Source organism: Rhamphochromis sp. 'chilingali' (genome assembly GCF_963969265.1).
Source record: "Rhamphochromis sp. 'chilingali' genome assembly, chromosome: 15".
Lineage (NCBI taxonomy): Eukaryota > Metazoa > Chordata > Actinopteri > Cichliformes > Cichlidae > Rhamphochromis > Rhamphochromis sp. 'chilingali'.
Window position 1 is genome coordinate 31721290 of NC_137942.1, and position 19338 is coordinate 31740627.

General features: G+C 43.2%; 2 protein-coding genes across 6 annotated transcripts in view; one reads left to right on the forward strand and one right to left on the reverse strand.

The window, feature by feature from the left end:
- Window positions 1-7587, forward strand: part of tanc2a (tetratricopeptide repeat, ankyrin repeat and coiled-coil containing 2a) — a 57104-nt gene extending 49517 nt beyond the window's left edge. For all 5 annotated transcript variants that reach the window (XM_080905063.1, XM_080905064.1, XM_080905061.1 and 2 more), the window contains 6 exons: window positions 313-488; window positions 640-772; window positions 1062-1153; window positions 1262-1396; window positions 1512-1612; window positions 2588-7587. In XM_080905063.1, the coding sequence (XP_080761189.1) occupies window positions 313-488; window positions 640-772; window positions 1062-1153; window positions 1262-1396; window positions 1512-1612; window positions 2588-4451 (2501 nt within the window). In that variant the 3' untranslated portion in view covers window positions 4452-7587. The remainder of the gene's footprint in view (window positions 1-312; window positions 489-639; window positions 773-1061; window positions 1154-1261; window positions 1397-1511; window positions 1613-2587) is intronic.
- Window positions 7588-8296: 709 nt separating this feature from the next.
- Window positions 8297-18936, reverse strand: cyb561 (cytochrome b561). The gene is made up of 6 exons (XM_080904610.1): window positions 18798-18936; window positions 16285-16492; window positions 11403-11501; window positions 11195-11298; window positions 10957-11114; window positions 8297-9883 (listed from the first exon to the last, which is right to left on the reverse strand). The coding sequence occupies exons 2-6, from the start codon at window positions 16487-16489 to the stop codon at window positions 9691-9693; spliced, it is 759 nt and encodes a 252-aa protein (XP_080760736.1). The 5' UTR covers window positions 16490-16492; window positions 18798-18936; the 3' UTR covers window positions 8297-9690.
- Window positions 18937-19338: the final 402 nt, after the last annotated feature.

Consider the following 19338-nt stretch of genomic DNA (forward strand, 5'->3'; position numbering starts at 1 on the left):
ACTACAAACGCTAATCTTAGAGGACAGCTGTGATACTGTACAGTATTCTCAGCGTGTACACTGCTGTAAAAACGTGTTTTCCTCTTTCCTGACACTGACAAAAAAAGTAGAAGAAATATGAAATGAATCTGTTGTCCTCGTGATCAAACACTCCACTGTAGGAATTGACGGTTTTAACAGAAATGGCATGTGTGCTGAGACTAGTGAGGCCATGTTTGTAGCCATTATTTATAAGGTCGTCCTTAGAGCCCCCATTCTAATCACTCTGACCCTGACAATAGCTCCCACCCTAATGAATCTGTCTGTTTCCAGGAGCCTCCCTCGAACAGACCGACAGAGAAGGGCTAACGGCACTGAGCTGGGCGTGTCTAAAAGGCCAGCTCTCATTGGTCAGAGAGCTTGTGGAGAGAGGAGCAGCCACAACCCATGCAGACCGCAATGGACGCACGCCTCTGGATCTGGCTGCATTCTGCGGAGACCCAGATGTGGTGTGTACAGCCAGAGTAACCATGATTGTGTTAGTTAATTTAGAACAGTTACCTGTCCTACCTGTTCTGCAGCCGCTGCAGAGGGCAATGTAATGTAGCCGGAGGAGAATTTATAAAAGTGGTGAAAAATGTCGCTTTGATCCGTGTCCAGGTGCAGTACCTTGTGGATCACGGTGCGTCAGTGGAGCATGTGGACTGCAGCGGGATGCGCCCTCTGGATCGAGCAGTCGGCTGCAGAAACACTTCTGCAGTCATCGCTCTACTGAAAAAGGGAGCCAAAATAGGTAGAAGCATGAAGCATGTTCAGTTTAACAGCAAGAATTAAACCATGGATGTTGTAGTTATGCAGTAAGCATCTTCACTGCTGCATGGCCGGACTCCCATATAGTTCATTTCCATTAGCAATACATCATCCTGCAGAATGAACCTTCATGAATTCTAAATCATCCTTCATATATCCCTAAACTAAACTTGCATGTGTGTGTGTGTGTGTGTGTGTGTGTGTGTGTGTGTGTGTGTGTGTGTGTGTGTGTGTGTGTGTGTGTGTGTGTGTGTGTGTGTGTGTGTGTGTAGGACCTGCAACCTGGGCCATGGCGACCTCTAAGCCAGATATCTTAATGGTTCTGCTCAGTAAATTGATCCAAGAAGGAGATAAATTGTACAAGGTAGCGCACATTTCCATCTTGATGAGATTTGATTTGATTGACTCGATATCGATTTGATTCGATATTCCAAAGTTCTTTCTGAAAGAGTTTCTTTTTTTTTCTTTCCAGCAAGGTAAAGTGAGGGAAGCCGCTCACTCCTATCAGTCAGCTCTCCAGAAGTTTCCAGGAGACCAGCTGAAGACGTTCAAACAGCTCAGGGTGTGCGTGCTGCTCAACCTCTCACGCTGCCGCCGCAAGATGAACGTGAGGCTTCTTCTTACACACACACATGTTGAGAATATTTTGCTTATTATTTTGAAACAAATCTCATCTCGAAAACTTTATTTCAGTATTGATATATCGTTAATCTTCCTTACAGGACTTCAGCCTTGCTGAGGAGTTTGCTACCAAGGCCCTGGAGCTAAAAGCCAAATCTTATGAAGCCTTTTATGCCAGAGCCCGTGCCAAACGCAGCCGCAGGTAAACAGTGTCGTGAGAAATTGAATAAAACTAACTGATCGTCATCTTCTGAGAGTTTGGGTTCTTTGGATCTTCAGTAGTAGAACTGTGATGATTTTATTGTTTGACATTTTTAAACTATTTGAAACTTAGACACGAGATTGCAGTGAGAAAGAGTTGAGTAGTTTTAGGCTCACTACCATGTAAAGAAAACCTGAGAGATAGAGTGACCTGAACTGTAAGAAGTAGAAGACATATGTGCTGTCAGGTAAGGGTCTCATGTGTTTTAACTTGGCGGGGTGTTGTCAGTTTCCAGTTACCTCCATGCTAAGGCTCTACACAGTTTGCTAAGGCCTCAGTTACACAGGCCCAGAGACCAGCTGGCAATCCCCTGTTAACCTCCAATCACTAGGAAAGCAAAAAGGGTGCTGGACCAAAAACCATCTTGTGATTGCTTTCATTGCTAGAAGATTACTGCGGTCACTCATAGTTTGCATAGAAGATGCCAGCTTGTCTGCACTCAGTCACTAACTAACCACCATGTAGTGGTGAAGCATGAAAAAGTACAGCACAAACCAGAAACGGAGACCATTTCCCTTCAAAGTAAAAGTATTCCACTCTGTGACCACATGCAACTTCCTGCAACCGCTTGCCAACCAGACACACTTTCCACTAGTGACGAGTGGTTACCGTGGGGTCACTGACTGGCACCGTTCACCAGAGAGTAAAGACCTAAAGCTTTGACCTAGCATTGCCTTACAGTCACAGTGACTGAAGGCATAGATTTCAGATGGAGGGACACATTTTTAAGCCTGTTTTTTCTTTGTGAATGTGATTGCAGCAAATTTCAGGTAACCAGACATCGAAAGATTGGAACAGACCTTCTAAACACTGACAATATGAAACCTATAATTCCGGAAACATTCTGATATACACATTCTCTGTCATCTTCTGAAGTTTGTCCTGTTTTCACTCCTTGTCACTATCACAACCCAGACAATTCCACGCTGCTTTGGAGGACCTGATTGAAGCCAGCCGTTTGTGCCCATCCAACCGGGAGATTCAGCGCCTGCTGTCACGGGTCAAAGAAGAGTGTCGGCAGGCTGCACAGCAAAAGGACATTCATCCTCCATCATCTAATCACGTCTATCAGCAGAACATGTCCATCAGCGAGGCCAGGTCTAGAGATTCAGGTTGTTTGCAGGTACAGGATAGAGAGGGGCTTACAGAGGAAGAGGAGGAAGAGGAGAAAGCAGAGAGCAGTTTCAGGGAAAGAGACTCCTCTCCCTGTCACCTTCAACCTGCGGTTCAAAGTCTTGACACCCGCTGCCACTCTGGGGTACCATCGCCCTCCTCCCTTTCCCCCACTCATCTGTATCATCACCTCCCCAGTCCCACCCACGCAGCCTCCCTTTCTTCACCTAGTCACTCTGCACCTCCCCCTCCTTCCACATCTTATCACGATTTCAGCCCTACTTCCTCCCTAATCCAGCATCAGCAGCGAGGTGGCATAGTGTCTGAAAGTATGCCTACATTGTCCGAAAGTGGAGGTGTACAAAACTATCCACAGTCTGACTTAGATCAGAACCAGGGAGTCCAGCGTCACCCCCATCTGGCTGGTCAGAGGTTCCAGAAGCAGAACCCCGTCCAAGGCCACTGGCTCCAACCAGCCAAAGCACAGGTGGTCCGAACCAATCAGCCCAGTTCTTCTACCCACTCCAGCATGGTTTTGGGAAGTTCTGCCTATTCCCAGTTCGCCCATCTGCCCAAAGAACTAGCAGAGCTTGGGGAAGGCTTTTGCTCAAATCCTATGGATGTCAGGCCTAGCCCATTGGCTCAGCCTGGTCTGAGCTCTGGAGCTTCTTATGTACAGGATGAAGAAGAAGAAGTTGACCTGGTTAGCCAGGCCAGAGGCACATCTGGCTATGGGAAAGCAGCAGGAGCCGAGTGGGCGGGGGTAAACCGTTTTGGCCAGTCCCGTCAGTTCAGCCGTAACCAATCCAAAGCAGCCTACTACCCTTTGGAAGTTACAGAGGCAGCAATGGGGTCTTCAGATAGGCTTCAGTCATCGCACGATTATCAGTATCAACACCAGGGTGGTCTTCGACGTCCACTCAGTGCTCACCCAACCTCCTCCTCTGGTCATTCCCCTAGGCCTCTCATCCATTCCCAGAGTGTCAGCGTCCGTTTCTCCCCCAGCAGTGGTAGTCTTGCTACTGGACAGCCAGCTAATCTTGGGCCAGGCTTTAGGACATCGGCCTCTGTTCAGCACATGGATCTACCTTCAGATCTGGCCTCTGCTAGAAGCATTAGTGGTTACCATGATGATAACTTCCTGATCGCCTCTCCCCAGTCAGAAATATGCATGTCAGGAGGCGGGACTTACCCTGGAGAGGTGGGACGTTCATCTAGGAACACTCCTTTTATGGGAGTAATCGACAAGACGGCAAGGGTGCACCAGCAGTATCAGCAACAGGCTCCGTCCAGCTCAGCGTCCTGTCTCAGTCCGTCTCGCTCCTGGGCCGTGTCTTCAGTGGACACAGTTGTCACTTCGCCCAGCAAAAACCCCCCTCCACCCCAGCTCTCATCCTTTGCCTACCACAACCGCAGCAACAACAATGCCCACAATGGTCACGCCTCTTATGATAACCAGCTGGACTTCTATGACGTGACGCCAGGAAATGTTCATCAGGGTGAGGGCTCAGTGCAGGTTGCCTGTCAGAATCTCTCCTACATGGATGTGAAGGTGGCTCGGACGCTGCCCATGATCCACAGCTGCTCGGACAGACCGACTGAGAGACGTACGGGTCCTACGTCTCCGGTTAAACCAAAAAGACCCTTTGTAGAGTCCAATGTGTAAAGACAATACAAGAACATTAATGAAAAGTGGTATAAATGAAGTCACTGTACCGATATACTGGAAGACTGTTCTTGAAACAAAGTAATGTCAAGTTCCTACATTTAGTACTTGGAATGTTTATAAGAGCAAGACACACCAAGTTCAGACTGGGTAAAAGCCTTTGTTTTCATTTGGTTGTATTTGTTAGTATGCTTCAGAGAACTCCACCTCACTTGCTAGGTTAAGTGATTGCTCTATGTTGTTTTTGGAAAGAGTGCCACTTCATCTTAGGCATACTGACTCCTTCATGGTGAAGATGCCTAACCTATAAGAACGGCATGGAACATATTCACCAATAATGAACTGGTTCTGCCATTTGGAAGTGAAACATTAACAGGTGTTCACCTCACAAAGCACAAGAACGAAGAAGATAATTATGGAATAAGACTGTATTCTTCTTCTTGCACAATTCTGGCTTGAATTACATTTTAAAACTGCAGTTCAAGTCTAAATGGTGACGTCCAGACAGGAGAGAAAAAGCACCGCAATTACCTTTGCCTGCTGCCGACGCCTTTAATAAAGATCTCATTTCAAGATTGAAGCGCTTAAATAACACTGACTTGAAAGAAATGGACGAATCCAGGCTCGCGTCATTGTACCAGTCAAACGCTTGTTAGTGACCCAGACCCAAGCCATAGTTTGAGAAACTCGAAAATACTGTCATTGAATAAACACTGAGTTAAAAAAAAAAAGGAGAAAAAATTGTATTTATCTTTTTAAGTTATGTCTGTATTAAACTGTAAAGTTTCTTTTTGTTTTTTCTTAAAACGGTATTCCTTTGGGATTTGCCATCGTGTTTATTTTGGGGGATCGTCTGTGAGAACACGTAAACTGAAACTTTAGAGTTTTAGTTTACATGAAGCAGAAACTCTAAAGATGTTGGGTTAACATTGGTCTCTTTCTGGGTTCAATTAGAACGATATAGCGCATTTGTAAAAATTGGATTTTTTGGAAGGGTCATCCATTCAGCCGTTTTCTGTGCTCTCTGAAGGCCTTTTATATTCTGTAGTCCTAATGGTCTAATTATGCAAACCATATGATTCCAAGTGATACACCAGGGCTCTTCATACTGTATTATGTTGGAAACATTTTGCTTGTATGTGCCTCGGTTGTCAGTATTGTCAGTCACTCTCACTCTGACCATTAACTAGGCTTGACATGTAATTTCTGGATATTTGTCCTCAACAATGTGCATTTGAACTCTTTGGATGGTGTTGTATGTTTTTCTTGCCTTTCCAAAGATAACTGTGTAAAATTCCAATGAAACAATCTATTTATCTGCGCGAAACCAGCTTAATTTATGACCATGCCAAGCTAACTATCTTACCACCAACAGCAGCCACAGAGCCTTACCAATGAGGCCCAAAAATGTACCACTATTCAACTACATTCATTTACTGTGTTGAGGTTTGTTTGTTTTTCAAAAACTAAAGTTCAGTTCACTCTTTTCATCTTATCATCCACTGTGTATTTCACAGTCAGATCAGAATCGTAGCCTCACAAACATTAGCATACGTAGCCGTGTGTTTACTTACTCTTCAGATGGTTCCTCCAACTTTGGTGTGTTTCTGTGCTTGTTATAAACGCCTGCGCTCAGAAAAAGTTTAAAATCTTCAAACAAAATGTGAAGAAACAACTTCTCCAAAACATGTACATTGTACTGTGTTGGAGTAACACCATCTTAAGTTGTACTAGAGCCAGGCAGGACTTTTCATGTGAAATCGGTTTGTACCATGAGCTGGTGCAGTGAATCAATATAACCTTTATTTAATAATGTTCTTATTTATAGTGCTGTTCTGGGAAAAGGCAAATTCTCTTGAGGCAACAAGGGCAGAAATAAAAAGAGACAAGAAAAGTTTTTTTAAAAGTGGTGAAAGTTTTTGTTAGAATTTGCAAAGTATAATTAAAAAAAGGAAGTTTAGGTCAGAACATAGACCTAAATTTGGATGTTAAATAGGAAAAAAACTGTCGTAATCAAAGATGATAATTAAAATGTTTGTCTGCAACAAATGATTTTAAGTCAATAATCAAAAGTCTTATTATATAACAAACATTTATAGTTGTCGACAGTGTTTCTGCTTATGTGATATCAAAGACTAGGCGTCAGTAACAGTAACTGTGACATAAAAAAAAGTTTTCCTCATTGTGCCACGTTACTGGGTTTTAAAAGTCGTTACTTTGAATGGAAAATGCGTTTTTCTTATCGTACCTTAGATGCTAGGGCTAACAAACATCTGCTGCAATACAGAAATTACGCTGTTTCTTTTTTGCGTTTCCCAAAGTGATCACCATCTACTTGGGATTTTGAATGTTACCAATTTTTAGCACACTATCGTTTATGAATCCATCAAGCACATGCTTATTTATGTCTTTACAAGGTTTTCCTTTCAAACCAGTAGTTTGCCTAGCTTGCTAAAACAGATAAAACAGACAACATATTTATGGCAAAAGACACGGTTTACTGCTCAAAATGCTTTTGTCTATGTCAGCAAGGAATGATTTAACTTTTCCATCTTAACCTTGTTAACGACAAGGGGAGGTGGCTAGCTGAATATTTAAAAGAGGGACAAGTTTCACTTTAATGATATATTAAGATCAGGCTTCTTTAAAACTGTCTTTTATAAACATGAATGCCAGTTTTTGTACATTTGTAGTGCTTTTTTCCCCCAAACTTCTCACTTTCAGTTGCTGTTGCTGATGAAACAAGTGATGTCTGACACAGCACACACAGTACAGTCTCTGACCACTGCCATCATCTCGTACTGCTCAGGGGACTGCAGCTGTGAGATGATATTAGCAATTTGATGTTCAAAGTGAAAACGTGGAAAATCTGTTAGCAAAACTGTGTGTTGTGCATCACATGTAGGATGTTTACCTTCTGTCTGCATTGGTGCCTGACTGTGAAATATCCCGTCAGAACAGAGCCAAGTCAGTGTGTACTTTGGGCTCTTTCACAGTGTGTAAGATGAGCTTACATTTAAAACCAAGGATGGTGACGGGAAGAGCTTCATTATCAAACATTTCAAGCAACATGAATGTGTTTTTGGCTCATGTGGAATCACTGAGTTAGAAAGAGGAATAAAGCTGAATAAAAGACTGAACTGTAAGTCTGTCTCTCATTGTGTGACCCAACAAGGAAAAGCTTTTTTGGGTATAATCTTACATTAGAACAAGAACATTACCTTCTTGTTGTGTTGATCTTATATGCAGTGCTCTTACAATAACTGATTGTTTTTTGGCCACTTGGGGGCAGCAGAAGCAATCTAAATAGAATATTGATTTTAACATAAAGCACCAGTCAGTGGGCTATCGGGCCTTTTATGATTGCTTTGTAAGAATGAGCCAGACTGCTCCTTCGGCCATCCTAAACTTTTTTCTGTGGAAAACTTTAGGATTGGCAAGCGCAGCTCTCAGGGTGAACTACAGATCTTTTATCTGTTTAACCTTTCAGGAAATAAAGCGGGAACAGACCTGAACTGGCCATCAAACTGCTTTTCAGTTCCATGTCCAGTTACATTTGAGCGTTAGAAAATGTAAACCCTGAACAGTTAACGTGATCCCCACTTAGATTATTACTGAATGTCTGCACTTCAATGACATCTTGCCTGTGTGATTTAAAATCCACTATGTTGGTGTACAAAGACAAAACGACAAAACTGGTGCAGCTTAATGCGCATAAAGGTGACGTGAACAGCTTGTTACGTACAGTAAAAATGTTTGTTTTAGAATGTTCATTTTAAAACAATCTACAATTCAAATATGTTTTCTTGCTGCTTTCACATCCAATGTTAAAAATCTGGGGAAAATAATTTCAAACACTTTATTTCAGGTTGTCCTGATGAGATCGCGACTTCCTGTGAACAACGACACTGTCACAACTTACAGAAAAATGAACAACCTCCACCAAGCTCTCTCTGAGGCACAAAGACTGAAGTCCGAGCCGAAGGCGAGCAAAACAAAAATAAGTAGATTTAAAACATACATGTAGGTATTTGAATACACACAACAGGTTATTGAAGCATTTAAACAGGAACAGTTAATGATAGGATTCGGTCAGAAAACAGGACTTTATGGTACTGCAGGTCACGAAGACGGAGCAACAGCAGAGGAAATTTTATCATACAACCAATTCACACCACCTTTAATGCCACATATTGACCCCAAAATGAACGTGGACCTGTGGCTCTTTAGTTACGCAGAGAGGAACATGAGGGGAACTCAACCAATGTTCACAGACAGAAAAGCAGCACGGAGAGTAGACAGCGGCTGCGGAGAACAGTTTTTGAACACGTGGTTCTCCAGCAGAGCACCAGCGCACCACCCTGCACCACCATGCTCCACCCTGCTCACAGAAAGGCTACGTTTGCAGGATTTGTACAATTGTTCTGAGGGTAGTGTAGCTTCTTTTTGAGCGTCAAAGTAGAAATTTGTGTTTGTGGTTTCTTTCTTTAGTCAAATTTAATTCCCCTGATAAGGTGCCAGATTTACTAAAAAGGATAGCATCAGCACAATCACCAAATAACGCCCATGGCAGCCATCTGCTGTGACTTTCTGGAAGGTACAACTTGAATCTTCTCACACCGCTGTCTGTCTGAGGGTTAAGACCTGGTTTTAGAGTTATGTTAGGTGTGAGATTTACTGTAGTTAATACGGTTAAAATTGGGGGTGAGACGCTGGGAGTGCATTAATGTCAATAACTGTCCTCACAAAGCCGACACAGAGCAGAGCTGAGGAGGAAAGGACGGGAGAGGAGAACACTGCAGCTACTCCGGTCAGCTGATGCTACATCTTTAATATAGTTAAGACACAATGATAAAACACAAGTGAAGGAATCCAAGACACATTTAAGCAAAACGAGAATCCCAACCTAACCATGAACACTGCACAACAGGAAACAATAAAATATAAACTGCGCCCTTCAACTACACAAACATGACGTACACAAACATCCACATCACAATGTGTAGTGAAACAGTACATTTTTAACTATGTTTGTATAAATGTTTTTCATGACAAAGCTGACAGAGCTGGTTGGTATAATAACATGAGAAGGACAGTTATTACAGATTTCTGTTCTTACTTCACTGAACCTAAAGCTGAACTCATTTTCTGACAGGTATGCAGGTACTAACAGAGACTGGTAGCACAGGTGGTCTGTTGGCTCTGTAGATGTAGATCACAGAGAGGCTTCAGAGTGAGATTAAGGCGTGGTTGGTGATCCCCCGTCAGTCAGTGTCTTGAAATGGACGGACAGAGCTTCTTCCTCTGGGTTTGGTGGGCGTCTGTACTCCTCCCTCGTCATCAGGTGTCCCAGCACCAATCCAAAGCACACCAACAGGATACCCAAGACGTTGGCCAGCACTCCCTCTGGGGTGAACTTAGAGTAGGTTGGCCTGGCCCCAAGGAAGCAAGGAGACATCATAAGTGGGTAAGGGCATAGTAAAATTTAAGGTTAGTTGAGATAAATCAGGAGCAGATGGTGGTTATTGAGGATTTGCAGACATGTGACCACAAACCATGTGATGTTAACTTGTCTGACATTCTGCACTTGTGACATTGTGGGATCAATGAATGTAGGTCACTCAGTGACCATCCCTCAACCAGCAGTTGTGAGGGAAAATTTTAGTACTCCCCGACTTTACTGCGAGTGGTTGGTGGAGTTTGCTGGGAAATGATTGCTTAAGGATCACACAGACCTACAGACTGGTCAGTGATCAACCTGGCAACCACGTGTCACCAGGGAAAAACTTATTCCGGTTGGCAATGACCTTCTTCCGATTGCTTTGGTCACTATCATATTGCTGTGTTTGTAGTTTGAATGGAAATGACAAACTTGCATTTTGGAAAGTTTTGCTACCTCTTAGCATGTCATTAGCAAGTATTTACAGACAACGATTTTTAAAAATTGCTCACAACCTCAGCAGCCTGCTAGGAGGTCTTTGGTGTAGCGCCTTCTTTGCAACCAATTTCATGCAGCCAACAACCTCCAGGAACCACTACACATTTTCCTTAGCAACTGGTGATTGTACCATGTCCACCATGGTAGGCAACAAGAGCAGTGTGCGGATGTACTGGATTAGAGTGGTGGATTTCTTTTTATCAGAGCCATCTGACTTCTGAGATCCAAGCTGTAATCAGCGATGACCCTAACTAAAAAGGCCTTTACGCACCAGACTCGTAATATCTGATATGAAGCCATTAAAACCGGCCATGTTATATTCCCTGGACAAATGTCCAGCTTTATATTTTCAGATCAAACCACTGGTGCTGAATATACAATAATGTGGAAATAGTCAAATAAATGTAGTTACTTAAGCAAGAAATGATTTCAAAAAGAAATGACAAAAACACAACGACCTTCACAAGCCACTCGTGTGATGTCATATTGTCTGTGGTTTATGCCTAAAGAACATCACTAATGAAATGAAGAGGAGACGAGGGGGCAGATACTCGAGTACAGACATACATGATGTTGAAGAGGAGCGTCTCCGTGATGCCCAGCAGGCTGGTCCCTACGGACATTACCAGCAGAGCCAGGCCACAGAACACGTGGACAGGCAAGTATGAGGCTCGTAACCATGCCGACGCAACAGGAAACAGGAAGAACATCAAACCCATCACCCACTGGCAAAAATGGAGGGATAAAAAGTTTAGTGTTGTAATGTGTTACATTTGCTGCAGAGATTCAGTCTGTGTGTGTGTACCTGTAAGCAGAACAGGATTAGGGTAGTCATACCGCACCAGCTGTGTAGAGAGTACATGTCAGGAATCTTGGCTGCCCTGTGGTAGTCAAACACAGCCACAAAACCTGCACGCACGCATAGAGCAACATGTCAGACGGACACACACATGGTTATTTAAAAAAAAAAAACATCTGCAGCAGTCAGACGCCGGCTGATGTAGCTCCCTTACCTACAATACTCATGATGAGAGCGAGCAGGTGAATAATGCCGTGAAGCAGCTTTACGTTCTTCTTCGGCTCATTGTGAAACACTCTGTAGACCAGGATGGCTGGAGAGGCAGACAGACAGAGACATGGAGACAGAGGGAAGACTATAGAATCCATTAAATGCATTTAACACTGATCAAACATTACACACATGTTAATTGCTGTTTGTTCTTTTTTAGACTTTTGTTTTTTCATCCAATGCAGTCTGAAACAGCAAAACATGATTCATACTCATATTTCATAACCTCAGGGTCGGTGGTTCGATCCCAGGCTGCCTCCTGGCTGCATGCCAAATATCCTTGGGCAAGATACTAACCCCATGTTTGCCTACTGGTGGTGGTCAGAGGGCCCAGTGGCGCCAGTGTCCGGCAGCCTCGCCTCTGTCAGTGCGCCCCAGGGCAGCTGTAGCTACAATGTAGCTGCCATCACCTGTGTGGACCCATTGTCCATCATTTTTAAAGGTGCCTGGCAGAATGTGACACGTTACTAATGAATGAAGATGTCTGCAATCAGTCTTTAACACGGTGCACGCCTGTAAGCTGTTTGCATTGACCACTGGGCAACAAAATTAGAAGACCATGTAAAGTATGGAAGGAATCACAAGTAAAAAGAAACAATTGTTATTTTGAGGTCTATCTTTACTTTGCTAGAAACATAATCTGTATTTTATTCAGAATTCAAGGCAACACAACTAAACAGCATGATTGTGTGTCACTTCCTGCAGTGACACCATTATTGGAGCTAACATTTGATTTTCTATAAAATAAAGCAATTACAGATTCCTTCCTTCATTCCTTCTATCCAGTATAAGGTCACAGTGGGGCTGGAGCTTATCTCAATGGTTATGGCTCCAGAGGCAGAGTACACCCAAAACAAACTGCCAGCCTGTTCCAGGGTACCAGATACAGACAGACAATCTGTCAAGCTCACAGCCACACACTAATTTAGAATGAACAATCACACGACCCCCTATAAGCAAGCATTTGGCAACAGTGGGAAGGAAAAACTCCTTTTTAACAGGAAGAAACCTCCAGCAGAACCAGAGTCAGGACGGTCCAGCTGGAAGTGAGGGGACACTGTGGTAAAAGGTCAGCATTAATACTGTGCAGCAACTGAGCCTCCAGCTCTACCACACACACTCTCTAATTGTTCTCAGCATAAATCCTTCATTCACCCACCTGAGCCAACAGCTTTGTTTAATTTCCACTTCACAGCGTCACAGAGATTTAAGCCACCTCATGGGGGTGCAAGATACTCAAAAGAACCCAATATTAAAGGCGAAGGAGGGGGGCATGAGCTGAAGTGTAACAGCATTAGTGTGGACATGTGTTTGTTTCTGTGTGAGGAACACCCCCAGGAGGTTTCCATTTCACATCAAGATCCTTCCTCAATCTCATTCTAATGTCCAGTTAACCTTTGTTTTTATTGCTCTAATGCAATCTAGCACTGAACCAGTTGAGCTAATGTGGTTACTCTCATTAGAACGGTACCCAGGGCTGCGGACACAAAGCAAAGTCTGCTGCAGCATGAGCAGGTGGCAGCAATACGTCAAAAACAGTGACGGTGTGTCCAAAACAAATCAAGTTGAGCTGGATGACTGACGGCACCATCAAAAGGGAAAATCTGCATTAAAAAGAAACTGAACACGGGAATTGGAAAGAATGGCCTAACCAAGCTGCTATATAGTGTCATTTAGAAACAATGAATGAATGAATACATTTAGACGTATTAATGGCTTGTGTGGCACAGTAATTGCTGGTGGGCAGTCTCTCCACATCATGTCCACATACCAAGCGTCTGGATCAAATGAACATGTGACATCTGAAGTTCAAGTCAGATTTGACAAAATTCCTACAATTTTTATGCTGTTTAAGTATTTAGTGTGACAGAGCAACTTCACCTCAGCTGTCATTTGCACTTCCTTTAATCTGGCTGTGTGGATGTGTATGTCGTGTGGGCGTGTCATCCAACTGTCTTAATGTGTGGGGTCAAGTGTGTTCTGCATTTTTCACTGTTGTAACGTTGTATTGTGGTGATCTGAGTTCAGTCTTGAATGATGTTCATCGTGCTGTTGCAGAGTGACTAAGACTAAAGCTACATGAAGACTACATACAAAAGCATGCAGTGCTGTGCAGACATCTTAAGCCACTCTTCATTTTCTTATATTTTCCGTTTTCAGCAGTCAGACTTTCATTATGTTTTTCTTAAGTCTTCTTGAGCAGAAACTCTTCCAGCTTTCTGAAGGTCTTACATTGACTGCATTTTCACCCATTTTCAGTCCAGTCCTTGTACCTGACCGTTTGAAGAGGAATGTTTTTTTGTTTTTTGAGCCACTTAACACTGGCCTAAAAAAAAAATCAACAATACAGTGTGACAGATATAGAATAATATTCCTGCACCAACAAGGTGATTTCCCGAGTTACTAGCAGTAACCCAAGTTTCTGGCAATCCGTCCAAGGATTTCTTTTTGACACCCAATGGCCGTCAGGATGGTGTCGACTAGCCTGTAGAGGTCAGTGTGTCCCATCATGGGGATGCCTCCCCACACCATCACTGACCCACCACCAGAGATGTCAGTCTGAACAATGCTAAAGGCCGCATCCCATTCTCCAGAGCTTCTCCAGGGTCACGTGTGTCACTCAAGGTGAACATGCTCTCAATGGTGGACCGGCCAGTTCTGGTATTTGATGGCATACAGGGCTCTACGGTACCAGACGGTTCTACCCTCATAAAGTCTGTTTATGATTTTTTTGGGTCAGAAACATTCACACCAGTGGTCTGCTGGAGTTCATTTTGTCGCTCTGGTAGTGCACACCTTGTTCCTCCTTGCACAAAGGAACAGATACTAGTCCCAGTGATGGATTGAGGGCCTTCTACCACCCTGTCCAGCTCTCCTACAGTAAATGCCTGTCCCCCAGAACCTCCTTGTGGCAGTGTTGGGCAGCTGATGATATACTCTGATTAAAAAGTGTTGCTTTATTTTTTTTTGTAGAGCCTCATCCTTTTGTTTTCATCGAGTTATAACTAGCTACATTTGTGCATAAAGGATGACAAAAGGCAGAGTAAATACATGAAAAAGCTGAGTCAAAAATATTATTTCACTTTCATCTAACAAACTAACTTCCTTCTTAATGTCAGGTATCAAATTAACTGGTAATCTGGTAATTAGCATGAAGGTCAATTGCAACTAACCTGAACTCTAACACAAGAATATTTGATTTTGTTTATACAATTTTGACAGTCAGGGTGCAAATAACATAATAATTCCAACTGACACATTTTAAAACTGGTGGAGTGCAGCTAGCAGCGGTTAGCTCAATATATCCAGCACAGGGAGGCTACAGCATGAACAAACAAGAAGACCCAGTTCTGAGAAATACCATAATTGGACAAGAGAATTTAAAGACCAATAGAGTGGAGGCCCTCTGCTGTCAGTGCAAAATATGCTGTTGTTTGCTGACTGGTGCTTTTTTGTGCCACTTTTCCCTTTAGAGTCATCCTGTCAAACCTTTACTGGATGCGTGACAAAAACACACACGCAAGCTGTTTACATTCATTCAGTGATGCAAACCATTCCCCCTTTCCTCTGTTTGTCTCAGTCCTGCTGGGTCAGGTTAGGGAGGATTGATGGGTGTCTGGCCAGCGTTAGCTTAATGTAACAAGTCAGCAAAACAGTGGCTTGAGGCTACGATGCACTGGTGCACACTCATAAGCTCAGACACACACACACACACCAACAGTCCTGCTAATTTAGAGCAGCCATTTTCTGTTGAGCATTTTGCAAGGAAAAAAAGAGAGAGGAACAATCACTGACTGCAAGTTTTTCAAATTATTCTAACATTTTCAGCTGAGCTCTGGCTAACTGGTCAGCTGGATAGCACTTTGATATTTCAGCAAGAACTCTCTGCTCTGCTTCTATAAAGCATTTATGGTGCTCAATGGAAACAAGCCCACGATTGGGAGCAGGGCTGGCTTGTGTTTTAGCCACATGCTCAATAAACAAATATCAGTATCAGCTACGAGATGTTACATTTTAAATTAAGTCGCCTATTTCTACCCCAGGTGGTGCAAGTTAAGAGTTTAACTTGAATAACATTGAAACACTTACCAAAATGCTCAACTTGTTTTAAATTGAACATGATGTCTTTGTTTGATTTCATGTTGATTCTGGGTTTTGTGTGTGTGTGTGTGTGTGTGTGTGTGTGTGTGTGTGTGTGTGTGTGTGTGTGTGTGTGTGTGTGTGTGTGTGTGTGTGTTAGTACTTGTTTGCATTAATAACCTCCTGTCTCTATCTTTATTCTTCATACAATGTGTTCTGTTCAATAAATCTTTTATAGATGATACAGATGATATTTCATGACTTCCCTGGATTATTGCTTAACACTAACATTAGGGATCTAAAATGTTTGACAGTAGCACGGTCGGTATGTCTGCTGGAAAAAAACCAAATACATAATAAACAAACATTTTATATCAATTTTATTTTATTTATGCAGAGTAAATTTGCAAAAGCAGTCGCCTCAGGTACTTTATCTTGTAAGGTAGAAACCCGACAACAATACAGAGAAATCCTCAACAATCAGCCGACCCCTTTTGAACAAGCACTTGGCCACAGTGGGAAAGAAAAGCTCCCTTTTAACAGGAAGAAACTTCCAGCAGAGCCAGGCTCAGGGAGGGGCGGCGATCTAGCCTGACCTGATGGGGAGTGATGGGTGAGGAAAGTAAAGCCTTTTTTTAACAATGAAAAAAGTATAATACAATCACAGAGATGCATCACTCAGTTTGAGCCACATCCTGATTAGGCTGAGGTTCTACCTGTACACTCATTGATCAGTGTGGACTCACCATCTCCATGCAGAAAGACCAGGCCCAGCACCATACACAGAGGGTGGATGTTAAACTCCTGCTTTGAGCCATTCCAGGCAAAACCTCCACGGAAGTGACCCATCCACACACCGGTTAGCACCACCGATGCCAAACCCAGCACCTGGGACACTCCCACCAGCCCCGCAAACGCAGCGCGACTACGACGGGGGGCAGAGTCCTCCATGATCTGAGAGACAGGAACAGAGCAGTTAGAACCGATGCCTTAGGCTGCACCATTTGCTGAATAAAATCAAAGTAAATTCAATTAGAAGGATGGGTTAGACAAAGATAAACACAGAGCATCAACAAAGTACCTCATAAACATTATTTTTCATCATGTCACATTATAAAGAGTTTGACTTATTTGAGCTTTTGAGAGGAAAGAAAGCTAAAATAACTCATATTTGCTTCAGGAAATTTTGCAGTACGAGAAAATCTGTACCCATGAAACATAACATCAGCCAACATCACTCCTGCATTTGTATTCCATCTTTAGGGTCTGTCTTTCACCAGCCAGTGTCAAAGACTGGGCAGTGAAAAGACTCACCAAGGGGCCGTCTACCATGCTAAAAGGATTTAGCTGAACAGTCTTCCATCTATAAAAAGAAATATAAATATCTAAAAACAGATATACTGAATGCCCTCTGTGACTGATTCAGGATTCAGGCCTGCTAGAACATAAAATCAGGCTCTAAACCCTTCATACACTGGTAACAAAAAGCACTACACATACATCATGACATGTCTGTTATCGTGTGCTAATATCCGGCAACGACACTCTTCTCATTCCTTACAATAAGGAATGAGAAGAGTTATGGGTTAGTTTCAGTTTCTTGGGTAAGTTTTTCATAAGATGCCGTATTAGTGTATAAAATAAGCATAGAGCATGTCAATTATATTAACATGCAAGTACCACATGCACTCTGATCAGGCATAACATTAGGTCTGATCATGCCTATTGTGTTGGTCCCATTTTGCTGCCAAAGCAGCCCTGACCCACTAAAGCATGGACCAAGTAGTTAGCAACAGATCCTTTAGACTTGGAAGTTGTGAGGTGGGGCTTCCAGAGACTGGAATTGTTTGTCCAGCGCGTCCCACAGATATTCACTTTGTGGAAGGGCATATTTTCCTGCTGAGAGAAGCTACAGCCATCAAGGAATACCGTTACCATGAAAGGGTGTTCATGGTCAACGCAATGCAACAATGAACCTCCATTTAGCAGCAATAACAAGGTTAAAAAAAGGTTTACTGCTGCTAAAGGAGACCGTTCTTGCTCTCTGAACTTCCAGTTTCTTAATGGATGTCCACCAAGGGAAGGAAATCACCTGCTGTGCTCTACTTTGTCACTGATAGTCGGTTGTTTATGGCCATTCCAGGCTCTGGTTGCCTGAATTAATGAATTTGCTATCCTGACATAGATCTGTTATCCTTTGCTCTCATGTTAGTAGTCGCATTAGTCAAAATAGCTGTTGGTCCCAAGTTTAATTATTCTCAACTCTGAGGCAAGCGATTAAAGGAACAGCCAATGGGAATGCAGAACACTGTTGATTGACATAGGACAGCGAATAGGCAACAGGTGTTCTTCTTCTGTTTCACAGGAAGTAGTTTGCCTGGAAGTTTAGAAAATGTTGTTCTGGTGCCAGCACTTATTTCACCCATAGTCACTTGAACGTCATTGACTTTCTATGGTCTCTGCTCACCTTGTGGTTGTTGCTCTTAACCTCTCACTGAAATTCTGCTAAACATCAGCTGGACAAGCCTAAATCCTGATGCCACTGCCACCGTGCTTCTTCTTTGGGTTGATGTTTTCATGCTGTTAGGCATTCCCTAATGTGCGTCTAAGAAATGCATTAAAAGGTATAAAAATAGCATAAAATGGAATAACCTATTTGTAATGGCTCCTTCATGTACTTACACGTCTTTGGCTCTGAACTGCGCTAAACTACTGACGCATAAAAGGAGCAAAAAGTCTGTTTCGTTTCACAACAGGATCTTAAAGTTCCTGATGTCACTGTTACAGAACAGAATCACCATGGCACGAACACAGCCAGCACCACACTGGCTTGAAGCGGAAGATTTAAAAATAAAAACACACAGGAGCCCGTGTCTGCTGTGTTTTATCATGCTTCATATCAACCCAAAAGGCACAAGGTATCAATGACGCTCCCAATGCATAACAGGAAGTGTGTCACAGCTGTTACATGAGGACTGGAGCACAGAACAGCCGAATCCAACGGATTTCCACGACTGCAGCTCAAACTCCATTATCAGCTCCTCTTTGTTACAATTCACCTTCCACGCACACGGCGCGCGCGCACACACACGGGAAGAATGACAGCAAGTCAAACAGTCGTGTTCACGCTCCCACGGTGCGCTGTTACCTGTGGGATCAACGGGACTCTCCAGCCTGCTTTAGCTGTGTCTGAGTTATGTTCACAGTGACTGTGGAAAGGCACAGAGCATAAGGTTGACAGGAAGCGTGGAGTACTTACTGCGCTCCACGGTCTGCTCGGCTGTAGCGAGGAAGTCCTGCAGAGTGGACTTTACAGATCCGCCTTCCTCCTCCTCCCCTGCCTGCCACCGGGCTCAAGTGCGCCTGTGTGTGGGTGTGTGTGTTTGTTTTGGGTGGCCTTATTAGACCAAAAAAAAAAAGCCCACGTGACTTTAGGACGGCGATGAGCAGTGGAAAGCATACTTATGTTTATATATGTATGTGATCGTGTTAATAATATTAATATTATTATGAGGATGATGATATGGGGATCAAACTCTGATGTACACACAGCTCACACAGAGGATTCCAAGAAAAATGAATCATGAAAATGAGATTTTACGTGATAAAACGTCACGACAGCGTCAAGGGAGGGGTGGGAGGGGGTTGTCTGCGTGGACTTATGACTAACAGCTTCGATGTAAAGGTTTGTTGCCTTGACAACGCTGGAGTGGGAAAGATGGAGGTGGGTGCGTGAGCGAGAAGAAGAGGAGGAGGAAGATGGGAGCGCTCGTCTTTGAATGAGAGCAGCTCGTTAGTGG